The sequence below is a fragment of the Galeopterus variegatus genome, unplaced genomic scaffold (genome assembly GCF_000696425.1).
Source record: "Galeopterus variegatus unplaced genomic scaffold, G_variegatus-3.0.2 Scaffold2259, whole genome shotgun sequence".
NCBI classification, from domain to species: domain Eukaryota; kingdom Metazoa; phylum Chordata; class Mammalia; order Dermoptera; family Cynocephalidae; genus Galeopterus; species Galeopterus variegatus.
This window is the reverse complement of record NW_007728370.1, coordinates 89436-104531: the sequence shown is the minus strand read 5'-3', so window position 1 is coordinate 104531 and position 15096 is coordinate 89436. Positions and strand designations below refer to the sequence as shown.

The 15096-nt window shown below is 36.5% G+C and overlaps 1 protein-coding gene and 1 long non-coding RNA gene across 2 annotated transcripts in view; one reads left to right on the top strand and one right to left on the bottom strand.

Annotated features, from left to right (window-relative positions):
- Positions 1–8278, top strand: part of LOC103597269 — a 53992-nt gene extending 45714 nt beyond the window's left edge. Inside the window, exon 2 of the long non-coding RNA XR_551095.1 lies at positions 8064–8278. This is a non-coding gene — a long non-coding RNA (uncharacterized LOC103597269). The remainder of the gene's footprint in view (positions 1–8063) is intronic.
- The window catches only part of RASSF8 (Ras association (RalGDS/AF-6) domain family (N-terminal) member 8), an 82600-nt gene that overhangs the window by 14976 nt on the left and 52528 nt on the right, over positions 1–15096 (bottom strand). The window contains exon 2 of the mRNA XM_008581088.1: positions 7311–7516. Within this exon, the coding sequence (XP_008579310.1) occupies positions 7311–7413 (103 nt within the window). The 5' untranslated portion in view covers positions 7414–7516. The remainder of the gene's footprint in view (positions 1–7310; positions 7517–15096) is intronic.

The window sequence follows — 15096 nt, the reverse complement described above, 5'->3', positions numbered from 1 at the left end:
GAATTTTCTGAGTGAGTCAGGAAACCGCGAGTGGGTGGAGGAGGGGGGTTCATCAGAGGAGTGATGTGATGCAACATATTTTTAAAGGATTACTTTTTAAAAAATCTGTTGAGAGTAGCCAGAGGGGCACAAGATTGAAGTGGGGAGATGAGCTGGAAAGCTGCTGCAAAAGTCTAAGTAAGAAATGCTCGTGGTAAGAGTGGCTGTGGAGAGAAGAAACAAGATTCTGGACATGTTTTTGAAGATAGTACAGATAGGATTTGTTGATAAATTGGTTGTAAGGTAGTAGAGCAAGAAAGGAATCAAAGATCACACAAACATTTTGGATCTAATCACTTAAAAGAAAAAACTTCTCATCTGCTGATATGGGAAAGCAGAAATTTTGGGGTAAGCAGTAGTTGGGACACAGAATCTGGGTTTTGGCATGTTAAGTCTGAGATACTGATCAGTCATCTTCTGGAAATGTGTTACCTACTGTAATAGCCATTAGCCACTAGCCTCATTTAAATTTCAATTAAAATTAAAAAATCTACTTCCTCAGTTATACTAGCCTTCAACGATTTGAATATAGTTTATCCCCACTAAAACTCATGTTGGAACTTAATCCCCTGTGAGGCAGTAGTGAGAGCTGGGGCCTTTAAGAGGTAATAATCTTCATGTAAGGATTAATACAATTGTGGATTAATGGGTGAATGGATTAATGGGATATCATGGAAGTGGGACTGGTGGCTTTATAAAAACAGAAAAGAGAGACCCAAACTAGCAGGCTCAGCCCCCCTGCCATGTAGATGCCCTGTGCTGCCTAGGGACTCTGCAGAGTCCCCACCAGCAAGAAGGCCCGGATATCATGGAAGTGGGACTGGTGGCTTTATAAAAACAGAAAAGAGAGACCCAAACTAGCAGGCTCAGCCCCCTTGCCATGTAGATGCCCTGTGCTGCCTAGGGACTCTGCAGAGTCCCCACCAGCAAGAAGGCCCTCACAAGATGTGTCCCCTGGACCTTGGATTTGCCAGTCTCCTGAATTGTAGGAAATAAACCTTATCTTTATAAAATTACACAGTTTCATGTACTCTGATATAAGCAACAGAAAACAGACAAAGGCATAGCCACATTTCAATTACTCAATAGCTGCATGTGGCTAGTGGCTATCATATTGGACAGCACAGATACAGAATGTTCCTTTCTTTGCAGAAAATTCTACTGGGCAGTACTGTCCTAGAAACTAAGTTTATTGAGTACTTACTTTAGGCAAAGCAATGGTATAAGAAAGATAAGCAAGCAAGATCCCTACTTTGGAGGAACTTTCAGAGGAGAGAAATGTGTTAACAAACACTAAAGCTAAAGTTCAGTATAAAATGTGTGTGTCTGAAAACTGGTTTTGTTGGAACAAAGTATACAAAATGCAGCTTCTCAAAAAACTCTTAGAGCTGGTTAATAATTTCATTAACATTGCAGGATAGAAAATAAATGCCCCCAAATCAGTTGCATTTATATTCTCCAATAATGAGCTAACAGAAAGAGAAATCAAGAAAATAAGCCCATTTACAAAAGTCACAAAAAAAATAAAATACGTAGGATTCAATTTAACCAAGGAGGTGAAAGATCTCTACAATGAGAACTAGAAACCACTATTGAAAGAAATTAAAGAAGACACAAAAAGATGGAAAGACATTGCATGCTCTTGGATTGGAAGAATTAACATCATGAAACTGTCTATACTATGCAAAGCGATCTACATATTCAATACAATTCCCATCAAAATACCAATGACATTCTTTACAGAAATGGAAAAAATCTTCACATTCCTATGGAACAACAAAAGACCCTGAGTAGCAAAGCAATCCTGAGCAAAAAAGCAAATAAAGCCAGAGGCAAAACACTACCTGGCTTCAAACTATACTATAAAGCTATAGTAACCAAAACAGCATGGTACTGGCATGAAATTAGGCACTGGACCAGTGCAGCAGAAAAGAGAACACAGAAATCACCTCTAAGGTTTACAGCCATTTGATATTCGGCAAAGGCAACAAAAACATACATTGGGGAAAGACTGCCTCCTCAATAAATGGTGCTGGGACAATTGGATATCCATATATGCAGGAAAATGAAACTAGACATGTGCCTCTTACCATCAACTAAAATCAACTCAAAATGGATTAAAGACTTAAGTTTAAGACCCGAAAGTGGAAAATTACTGAGGGAAAATATAGGTGAAACACTTCACGAGCTAGGTCTGGGCACAGACTTTATGAACATGAGCTGAAAAGCACAAGCAACAAAAGAAAACATAAACAAATGGGACCATATCAAACTAAAAAGCTTCTGCATAGCAAAGGAAACAATCAACAGAGTGAAACAACAACCTACAGAGTGAGAGAAAATTTATGCTATGCATCCAACAAGGGATTAATATCCATAATATACAAGGAACTTAAGCAATTACACAGTAGAAAAACAAATAACCTAATTAAAAAATGGGCAAAGAAACTTAATAGACATTTTTCAAAGGAAGACATACAAATGGCCAACAGGTACATGAAAAAATGCTCAACATCACTAGTCATCAGGGAAATGCAAATTAAAACTACACTGAGATATTATCTTATCCCAGTTAGACTGGCTATAATCAAAAATACAGAATAACAAATGCTGGTGAGGATGTGGAGAGAAGGGAACTCTACCACACTGTAGGTGGGACTGTAAATTAGTACAACCACTATGGAAAACAGTATGGAGGCTTCTGAAACAACTACAGATAGAGCTACCATACAATCCAGCAATCCCACTTCTGGGTATATACCCAAAGGAATGGAAATCATCACGTCAAAGGGATACCTGCACTCCTATGTTCATTGCAGCTCTGTTCACAATAGCCAAGATAAGGAACCAACTTAAATGTCCATTGATGGACGACTGGATAAGGAAACTGTGGTATATATACAACATGGAATACTACTCTGCCATAAAAAAGAATGAAATTCCTCCATTTGCAACAACATGGATGACCTTGGAGAAACTTATGTTGAGTGAAATAAGCAAAGCACAGAGGGATAAATATCATATGTACTCACTCATAAGTGGAGGTAAGAGAAAGAAGGAAGGAAAGACAGACCACGGTGGTGCACTGGACTTGCAGAAGGAGAGAACTTAACTAGAGATACAAAGTGGAGTAGGGAAAGGGGGATAGGGAGGGAAGTCAAGGATAATTGGTTGGGGACACAGGGTATAATCACAATTTATGGTAATGGGCATGCTGCCAATATGGATCTGCCCATCACATCTTAGGCACAAGTTGTAACAATTTACTTTGTACCCCATGAATATTCATAACCAATAAATGAATGAATGAATGAATGAATAAATAAATAAGTAAATAAATAAAATTAAAAAAATAAACTATGGCTAATTTTAAGGCGATTAAATAAAAGAAATATAAAAATGAAAAAAAAAAGAACAAAATTAGAGAACTTATACTTCCTGATTTCAAAACCAGCTACAGAGCTACAATAATTAAGAAAGTGTGGTGCTAGCATAAGAATAGATATATAAGTCAGTGTAATAAAATTGAGAGTCCAGAAATAAATCTTAACATTTATGGTCAACTGATTTTCCACAAAGTTGCTAAAACCATTCATTTCAACAAATGGTGCTGGAAAAACTAGATTTCCACATGCAAAAGAGTGAAGTTGCATTCCTACCTCACATCATACACAAAAATCAACTCAAAATAGCTTATAGATCTAAATGTAAGAATTAAAACTATAAAACTCTTAGAAGAAAATATAGGAGTAAATCTTCATGACCTTGGTCATGATATGACACCAAAAGCCCAGTGACAAAAGAAAAAGTAGGTAAATTGGACTTTATAAAAATTTAAAACTTCTGTGCTTCAAAGGAAACTATCAAAAAAGTGAAAAGACACAGAATAGGAGAAAATATTTGCACATTATATATCTAATAGGGGACTCGTATCCAGAATACACAAAGAACTCTTAGAACTTAACAACGAAAAAAATAAATAACCTTATTTTAAAATGGGCAAAAGATTTAAATAGACATTTGTCCAAAGAAGATATTCAAATGGCCCATAAGCACATAAAAAGATCCTTAACATCATGAGCTATCAGGGAAATGCAAATCAAAACCACCCCATACCAAAAAGAATTGGTTTCTTTTTGAAGTGATAAAAAACATTCTGTAATCAGATTGTGGTAATTGTTACACAGCTCATGAATATACTACAAATCAATGAATTGCCCATTGAAAAAAGGAAAATTTTATAATATGTAACATATTACAATAAAACTGTTATTTAAAAAAAAATTCATAGCTCTGTAGGAACAGTCCACTCCACTTTGGGCCCTAGCCCCAATCACTTTGTGTATACTGAATACTTGCTCTGGCCCCAGTTGAAGGAGATATGGGAAAAGGATCATAAGTGGGCATAGAGAAAAATTCTGAACGGTTGGTACTTTAAATGGCACCAGGTATCAAAGTACTGTGGATCGGAAACCCTTTCCTTCAATCTCCTTGATTTTTTCCTCCTCGTTTCCTCTCTAATCTTTTACTTGCTGGACTTTATTTCTGTGTTAAGCTCTAAGCTGCTTGAGGGCAGAAATTCATCCTTTTAATATTTTTGGTTTGGGATATTGTAAAAGCAAATGCATTTTTTCTACTTATAACTTCAAACAGATGATCTGTCAGAGGCTATTTCACTTACAGATTTGAGAAGCAGTGTGAACTCTGAAATAATGACATTTCTGGGAGAGTATACAGGGGAAACAAGGTACAATATTTAAATTGGGAATGTTTCAGAAAGCCCAGTATATATAGTAACCAAACACAAAGTGCACTCTTGCTGGGTAGTTTAACCACTTCATACCAATAAAGTGTTTTAATCATGGTTTCATCACTTTTATTTATTCTATGTTATAATCTGAGAACGTGTCCTACATCTATCACCTAAATATAATCTCTCGAGATAGTCAAAGATTACTATAGAATTTCTCTGTATGTATATTAGATACTTTCAACATTCTGTTTGTAACTCTTTTCTAATTTGATTTGATTGATTAGTAGCACTAAGACAGAAAATATTAGCTGTCATATGGTTTTTCAGATTGCCAACTCGTATACATATTTTCATAGTAAACCATTTTGATAGTTTCTGTGGTTTCCTAAAAATACTTTTAAAGTATCCAGAAAAACTTAATAACCTCTACTCTATGATATATATATACACACACACATACACAAACATACATATGTGTGTATGTGTATGTGTGTGTGTGTGTGTGTATATTTTGGCCCCATGAGGCAAAAATGTACACTTAAACCTAAGAAATCTGTCTATAAGTTGATTTATTATAAATTATTTACAGACATCTGTGGTTTTGCTCAGTCAGGCCATACTCTACTAATAGTACAGCTAAATGTTTACTTTGTTAAGCCATGGAAATTCTGGGGTTGTTAGTTACTGCAGCAATTTTCTCTAGTTAATAAACCCTGTATTATTTTCTTATAATAGAAATAAGGTTAAAATACTATAAAAATTGCATTAGTATTTCATTTCAATAACTCTTATTACAACATAGATAAATATTCAGTATATATTGGAAGCATGTTGAATTTGATACTGAGAAAATCTTATGGCACAGCACAAAGAATCAACAGCTCTCAGCTAGTTGTCAGTTGAGTCATCTCTCAGATGAATTTTGCATCCAATAAAATATTTATGATACAGAAAAAGAATTATTTAGCCAAGTTTGGAGGAATATCATAAAATATCTGTATCCAAGTCATCAACTTTTCAAAACAGGTTTTGGGTTGAGTTATTGAGAAAGCAAAAATGGGAGAACAAATTCAGTTAAAACTTCTTTTTAGCTTGTTCACAAATAAGTACACTCTTTAGTCCAAACGGATAAACTCATAGGGGTACATCTGGGCATTTTCCCCTTTGAAATTCTGTGTAGAAAATGTGGTTACTACATGGACAGAAAGAGCTTAGAGCACTACTCAACCACTTTGGCTTTCACAAAAACTGCCCCCCCCCCTTTTTTTTAGCACTGTCTATGGCTTGATTCCCAAATATAACAAGGAAAGTTAGGTTTGACAATGAATAACCCTAGTCTTCATTAAGAAAAAAAAGCTGTATATTTTAATTCAAATAAATTATGTGAGGCTCTTAAGAGAGCAATGATTAAGTTTGTACAAAAGAATATAAAATATAATTAAATGCCTTAATTTCCCCTTCTTTAATAATTAAACAAGTCTCCAAATATGATAGTCCCAAATGCAAGGAAATCTTTTCAGCATTGCTTTACTATATTAGTGTGCTATATAGTATTTAAGGAAAAATCAAAAGAAACCAGTTTTAGAAGAAAGCCTCTATCTTTGTATCATCAACTTCTAACAGTGCACCTGACACAGTGCAGGTGGCACAATCACCCACCAAGCTAAGGTGCCTTGGCAACAGTATGACTTGTTTCAATCCTGAGCTAACTTGACATGCTTCCAATACAAACTAGCACTACATAAACTTGTGATAAGGAACTCGAAGACAAAAAGGCACTGCGTACCTAGCACGGTGCTGGACACACAGTTTCCTCTTAACACATGCTTGCTAAACAGATTTAAGATGCAAATATAAACTTTAACCCACATTACTGGTTTTATTGATGCAGGTGTTTATGCCCTCAACATGTTTAAAAAGGATATAAGGCAAACTAGTAAACATGCACAAACTATGATAAAGATAAACTTAAATTAGAAGAAAAGTTAAAACATGGTAGGAGAGTAAGGTGGAGCCAGGAGATGTGGCTAGTAAAGAGGTACTTGACAACTTCATCTCCACTGTATAAAAATATTTTAAAAGTATAGGTTAGCTTCCTAATGAAGAACCATGTTATTTAATTTGCTGCATCTCTTTTCTAAAAGTATTCAGAAATAAATAAATAATAGGATTTTTCCTATTGAGGGATTCTAGGAATTAGAAAATTTATGTTTTGGCTCAAAAAAATATCTTTAGTTCCAGAAATCATTGTTTAGGATAAACAACAGGAGAGGAGAAGGCAGTGCAGACTCTAGACTCAAAATTAGTAAAATCTGGTAGGTAGTCAGAGATCAAGCACCATTACGAATTTACCTAAACACAGGCAAATGGGAAAAATAAGAGTTTGCCTATGAAATTTATTATGGAACCAAATAAACAAAATCCACTAGAGACCTATATTTAAAACACTCCCTCCCCACCCCACCCCCAAAGGAAGCATAAAGTACTTTTTTCTCAGACTCTTACAGAGTTCACTTACCTATGGCTTGAGCTAAGGCTATTACAACCTCCTGGCATGTTGTGACTTCAGTGACCCCACAAACAATCCTCTGAACTCCGTCCACCCATACTTTAAGTTCCATGTTGCACCAGCCAGTCACCCAAGGGCCCTGACAGCAGTCATCAGGGTGTCAGGTCATGTCTCTGGCTACGGGAACATGGAGAAGGCAGAGTCTGTGTAGTCAGCTGAAAAGTGAAAAAACATTATTTTTAATAAAATGAATCTTAATGTTTCTTCTAGTAATAAATATTGTTTCTTCTAGTAACAAATATTATTAAATAAAACAAAACAAATTTTAATATATCATAATCCTACTATCATTAAAATCCACATGTTTACTTATTTTACAGAACTGAATCCAGAAGCCCAAATGCAACTGTAGCCACCTATCCTGACATAGTTGCATGTTACTATTATTTTCAAAATAATTTCAATCATTAAGTCACGCTCCATTGGGTTAAAAATTCCTGATTACTTTACCAAACCCTATTGCTCAGTATATTCTGTTGTCTTTTTTTAAAAAAAATTATTTCATTAGGATAATTTTTGAGGTTAAAAAAACAAAAGAAAAATAAGTTTCTGTCATTGAAAGGATCAAAAATAATTTAACCAATTTCCATAGCCTTGCCAGCACTAAATATTAGCAATTTAAAAAAACAGTTTTCAAGGTATAAAACTCAATTTCATTTTTTTGTTTACTGCCGTTCCTTGTCTCCCTCTCTTCCCCTACAGGAGTGAGTGTCATCTTCACCACTGAAATCTTCACCAAGCACAGTAGGAAGACAGGCGTGCAAAAACCTTAGATTAAAAAACGAATTTCTTTGATGGCTGACAATTTCCCCTTGTAAGAACTGCTTGTCCTTTTCTCATTTAACTGGGTTTGATAATTTTCTTTAATTGTAAGAGTTATTCAAGTAATATAAACCTCAACCCTGTGTTATACCTGCTGTGTTTGCCCACTGTCTGACTTTTTGTTTGTCTGCATCACATGCCAACCGGAAATTTTTACATTCTCATATAGTCAATCCAAATGCCTCGATTTCTTCTACTGATTAGAATGTTGTTAGCCTGCTAAAAATCAATTACACACAATTCTTTTTCTTGTGGGTTTTTAAAATCTCAACTTTTCCTATGTTATACTTTTAATCAATCTACGATTTATTTTGTTTGTCCATTATTTTGCAATCTTCCTATTTCTTTGTTGTTTTAAAAAAAATGTTAAAATTTATGAGATGTAACAAACATTGATTTAATTAAAAGAACATTTTAATGGTTTACAGGTTTACTATAGCACGAGTTTCAGGATTAATGACATTAAAAAGCTTATTTAAAAATACTCATCATGATTCTTATAAAATCGTATTTACTACAAACAGTAGCTTAGTCCCTTGTACATTCTCTTAAAGAACCTAAGACTGTTCTGGGCCACCTGGTCACCTGAGTAGATGAGTCAGAACACATGCAAGATGAAGGAGAAAAAACTTAATTACTTTCTCCAGAGAAGGTACAAACATTTTCATCCTGCTGCAGACAAGAAAGGACTGAATGTTAATTTTCCAGTGTGCTGCTTTAGCTCTCTGCCTATGATGCAGGGCCAAGGAAACTGCACAAAATCCATACATGAACAGAGAAAGGGCCACCTTGCCAGTGACTAGCTGATTCCCATAACTGTGTTCCTCAGTTCTGAGGTCCTGTGAGATGGAAAGTTCCTGAAAAAGAAGGATTCCAAAGTTGAAGAAATGTAAAAAAATCTAGGAAATGAAGTTAAACAAGCTCTTTTATAGTTAGACTTCTCCAACCTTTAACAGGCTGGTCTGCACTCTAAATTCAAATAAGAATTTTATATGCTGCTGTCCCCCAGTCAATCTAGGGAACATTTAAGGAAACACAAGAGTTCTTACGTAAAAGACTTGTTTCCTTCTCTGCTAGGCACACTATTTACTAAAAACAGAACATGTATTATTCTTTCTTGGGATAAAACTAAGGTATCAAAAAAGTGGTCAAACATTAATAATTGCCTTAACAAGTTAAAAAAGCTGATTTCAGTCTATTTATTATCCAGTCTCTGATTTTTCATTAAAAGATCTTAAACTTGGGAAACCTACCAAGAAAGGCTGTAGATCTCATTAAAAGCTCCCCTCCTCCCAAAGAAAACTGTCATTTAAAAGAAACCTATGAGGCTTTTTTTTTAAAATTGTGGAATAATGTTTAACATGAGATCTATCCATCCTAACAAATTTTTCAGTGCACAATACAGTCCTGTTAACTACAAGCACAAGTACAGCAGATCTCTAAGACCTACTCATTGGGTAGAACTGAAACTTTACAGCCCTGAACAGTAATTGCCCATTTCTTCCTGTCCCAGCTGCTGGCAACCACTATTCTATTCTCTGTTTCTATACATCTATTTTACATACCTCATATAAGTTCTATATTCCTTTTTAGGTTTCATATTGCCACATATTTTCCTTTCTGAATTATTGTTTCACTTAAACTTTTAATCATTAAACAAATACAAATGAACATAACACACATGTATATTTGTTAGATATTACAGAATATGGTAATCTTGTAGGAAAACATTAAACATAAATAATACTGCTTAGTTCATACAAACTTGCAAGGTATTCATCTTCTTGATCAGAGACTTCCTTCCACAGCTCATCACACAGAGATAACCAGCATGTGCATTTTTGTTTGAACACCACTAATAATATCTTTCAAACCTGAAACCTTAAAGAGGGTAGGAAATGGCTCAGATCAATGGAATATCCTACCCCCAATTTTATATCCAGCAGGGCCACTGTTTCTAGGAGAACATAGCTTCCTTCAGATTTCAGGCTGTACTGACAATCATCCCTGGCTTCCCTAAAAATCCTGGCATTATGCATGAGAGTGATTTGAATAACCTGTCTCTCCATCTTCCCAGAAGAAGCCCCTAGCACTCACCTTTGAGAGCTGTAACCTTGTTCTTTCCTTTATACCCTCCAGAGTCCAGCTCCTATAGCTCTATTATCATACCCAGAACTTTAGGGGAAAATGGAAGTCCTACACTGCAGGTGTGTATGGTGGGTCAATCATCACTGGAACTATGAGCCCTGGAAGCAAAAGGACTCAGGCATTCCAGCTGGAATTTGGAATAAATTTTTCCATGGACACAGTGATAAGATAAAGTTCTGCTGCAAGGGTATTAATATAGTTCAGATATTGTTTTCATTATGAGGTTTCTATATTCAAGTCACTATTATTTTAATAATTTCTGTAACAAAGAACTAGGTTTTTTCGTTAACATACTACCAGGGAGCTAATGTTCTTTAGCTAAGAACCATTTACTGCTGTAAAAGCCTACTGGAATTAATAAGCATCTGCATTTGTGGAGACATATTCCCTCAAGATCAGTGCTTTAATAAAGCAATTACAGTCAATCCTCATTATTTGCAGATTCCGTATTTGTGAATTTGCCTACTTGCTAAAATTCATTTGCAACCCCCAAAATCAATACTCGTAGTAATTCCATGTTTATTCACGGACACGTACAGAGTAGTGAAAATTCTGAGCTACTGACATACATGTTCCTAGCTGAGACTGAACAAGGTGACACTGTTATCTTGCTTTAGCTCTCATACTGTCAACAAGTGCTTTTCCCCCAGTCTATTTAGTGCCATGTTTTTTTTTTTTTTTGCACTTTTTACTAGTAATTTCACTGTTTAAAATGGCCTGTAAGCATAGTCTTGAAGTGCTGTCTAGTATTTCTGATGTAAGACAACTGTGATGTGACTTATGGAGAAAAATATATGTCAGGTAAGCTTTGTTCAGGCATGAGGTATAGTGCTATTGACCATGAGTTGAATGTTATCGAATCAACAATACATATTAAGTAAGGCAATAATTAAATATATATTTTCTTTAAATAGAAAAACACATAAAACAAGGTCACGTATTGCTCAGTTAACAAAAATGTGACCAGAGGCTCACAGGAAACTAACCCTGTTATGTCCCCTAGGAACAATGGTTCGGTATTTGCTAATTCAGTGTTCATGTTGACCTTATAGAACATAACTAACATAAGAAGCAACTTTTTTTTTTTGGTCTTTTGTCTTTTTCCGTGTCCGGCAACGGATCACAACCCTCAGTGTCGCCCCCATACCGGACCGGGGACCGGCAACGGGATCGCAACCCTCGGCGTTGCTCCCGCGCCTCGCTCAGCCAGTGAGCGGGAACCGGTCTGTATGTGGGATCCGAACCCTCGGGCGGGAGCGCCGCCGCACTTCCCAAGCGGCGCACTTATCCAGTGCGCCACCGGGCCGGCCAGAAGCGACTTTTTTTTTGTCTTTTTTCGTGACCGGTAACAGGATCGCAACCCTCGGTGTCGCATCCGCACCACGCTCAACCAGTGAGCGGACCGGTCTCTATATGGGATCCGAACCCTCGGCGGGAGCGCCCCCAGCGCTCCCAAGCACCACACTCTACCGAGTGCGCCACCGGGCCGGCCCACGACTGTATATTTTTAAAGAGTATAACTTCCTTGCAATAGCAACCATCAAGCTGTTGAGTAAATTCCATTAGGCACCAGAGGCAAGCATATGGGTGTCGTGGCCAATTTTTACATTTCCTTCATTGCTAGTTTTGCTCAAGATCTGAGGTTATTGCATATCCGAGCATTCTTTTTAAAAATAGTACACAGATATGTTGGACTATAATAAAATCTTCACAATCAGCCTGGTTACTTTAATTAAATCAAGTACTGATACAAGCCACTAGCTCTTTCAGCATCACAGAGAAAGAGATTCAGCATGATGAACACAGTATATATTGAATGGTACTTATTAGAACTACTAATAATCAGGTACAAATTCTCCTTTGTGTAAAAAAAGTGGCCAAAAACTAAAGGGAGTTTACACAGAACAATTGTTACCAACCAAAAAAAGTATTAATTTTTTAGTGTTCAAAGAATTACTAAGGTAAAGAAAAAAAAAATCTATGGGTGCCTGTTTCCTGTGGAGATGGGAGAGGAATGAAAAATGAAAAAAACAACCTGAAGGATACAATAGGATTATGTACAATGTGACAAAATGAGGAGAAGAGAGAGTGAAATACTAAGGGCAAAAATATTAGGAAGGAAAGCAGGGGGTAAGAAAACAGAATATGTTAAATACAGGTAGCTGTTTTCGAAAAACTTCGTCAAACACCAGTCATCGGTTACCTGCCCCTGAACTGCAGTAGGCAGGTGATACAAGTTCATGACACTCCTGTTCTGTATTTTGAAAACCCAGTTGCACATAAATTTTTTAGTAAACTCATTATTTTGTTTTAATGCAGCTCTGCAAATGGTACGTCAGACAGTAGATTGTTATAAAAAGGTACAGTATAAAAACCAGTGCTAAGGAAGAGGACCTTAGCAATATAAATTATAATGCACTTCCCAGAATGAGTTCTTAAGAACAGCAGTCCTGTGAGATGCACCATGGGGAAAATACTGTTCCACAGTATAACAATTCTGGGAAACATTTTATTACATATGGTCTCTGTGAGATAAACAGTGCACAGCAAGATAAAGGCTCTGATACTCCATAGCACAGAAACTGGTTAAACTTGTTAAACTTTGTTAAACTTACTCAGTGATTTGGCATGGGGAAGGGGTGTGTGGAAAGGGATATAATGCTTATCAAATATTCCATTGAACTATAGGATAAAAATTACCAATTTTTGAAAAATATGCCTATACATAAAACGAGAAACATCTGCCAGAGTGTTAATGCATATTGAAGTACCTAGAAGTGGTGATGGATACGCTATTTAAAGTTTTACTTGTAAGGACAATATAGAATCAGTGAGAAAATTTAAAAGAGCCTAGCTTCTCCCTTATGTGAAAAGTCTTCATTGCCACCATTAATTCATCTCTCCAAAAGATGGGTTTTATATTTTTCCTTTTAGAGATTTGCCTAAATCAAAGGATTTCTTCTTAGACTGCATGTTTTTAAAAGTTCACAATTCTAAGTAATCTATGCATATTAATTATTAAATTGAATAAACCCATGCTCCTTTCCTCCACTATTCATCATCCTCAGGTGACAGCATTCAAATTCATCCAAGGATTTAACATTCCCAAATATTACATGCTCAAGTTACTATTCTGCAACTATGCCAACAAATGGCACCACGAATTGTTTCCTTTATTCCTCACAACACAATTCATAGAGTTAGATATCATTAGCCTCATTTTAAACATGAGAAAACTGAGTTCAGAGAGCTTGAATAACTTTCCCAAAGCTACAAATCTAGTAATTTAGGGAAACACATTTGAAAATTGGACGAATAAAGACACTAAAGAATAAGTAATCCCAGATTTCTCCAAAAGGATTCACTATGCCCAAATGTTTTTTAAATGGCCTAAATTATCCAAAGAAATCTCATCTATAATCTCCTGGAAATTTCTATCAATAAATAATCAGACAATATGTACAAACTTGCCATTCCAGCAGAAAGAAAAGAAAATCCAACTAAATCATGCTAAGAAATTACAGTTTTAATTCAAAGAATTAATGATAAGAACACATGCCAGCAAATGAATGTCTGATGGACAGATTTGTTTTTCGGCATCAACAAATTATTACTTCTACTTTCTAGAAAATTACATTCAGCTTTATTTCTATAGAGTCAGAAACAAAATATGTTAGAAGACGGATGTTAATTTGAACTCCTGTCTCAAATACAAAATAAAGCTTCTTCCTGCATTTCTTTAAGTTCACACTATTAAAAACTACTTTCTGGAATAAGCCATTTTTTCAAGGCAATGTTAATTAATGGAAACAGCATGCACCAAGGTTCAAATTCTGAGTGCTACTACTTACTGTATGATTTAAGTGCATAACTTTCCAAGTGGCATTTCTGAGAAATATAATAACGTCTTTTAAAAATTAACTAGTATGGGGCTTGGCACACAGTTAGTTCAGCATATGGAAATAAAAATTCTAACTTTAAAAATTATAAACTTCTTTCATATGGAAGAAAAAATGAACAGGAGATCAAGATGGCAGAATAGACAGTCCTCAGCATTGCTCTCCCTCACAACTGATCAATTTACAACTGTCGAAAAGCAAAGACTGCAAACCTAGGACAGCTGGAGCTGAGGGAAGAGGAGGAGAGACCACAGAGTTCGTGAAGGTGAGCGAAGCTGCACAGAGAAGGAGAAGGAACCATTCTGACCACTTTGAGCATTGGCCACTTCAGGGCTGGCCTGGTGAGCACCAGGAGCCAGCAAAAGCTGCAGCTGAGCTTTGCATGAAGTTGTTTAGAGATTGCAGGTGAGAAGAGGGCCTTGGAGTGCCAGCCCCCAGGCCAGTGAGACCACTGACAGGGTTCCTGTGGACGCACATAGAAGGAAGGGGCCACAGATGACCTAAGAAAGGAGCCACCCAGGGGCTGGTGATTCATCACAAGGGATGGAAGCATTTGTGGTGTGGGGGCAGGGTGGCTCTCCCACTGGGGAATACTAGGGCACAGTGTGGGCAGCTGATCTGCCCTCTGATGGGCACAGGCCCATTCTGTGGAGACTGATCAGGGCAAAAGAACTGCAGGGGGCCAGAATTTCCATAGAGCACAGGTATATCCGACCTCACAAGACCCAGAAGTGATTAAAAGGCCAACAATTAAAATCTGATCCACACAAAAATCCTTCCCTACACAAGCAGCAGCATAGAGGCAATTCAGCTCAACCACAGGGCTCAAGTGCTGGTCCCCACAGGAAGTTTCCCCCAATTTTGGA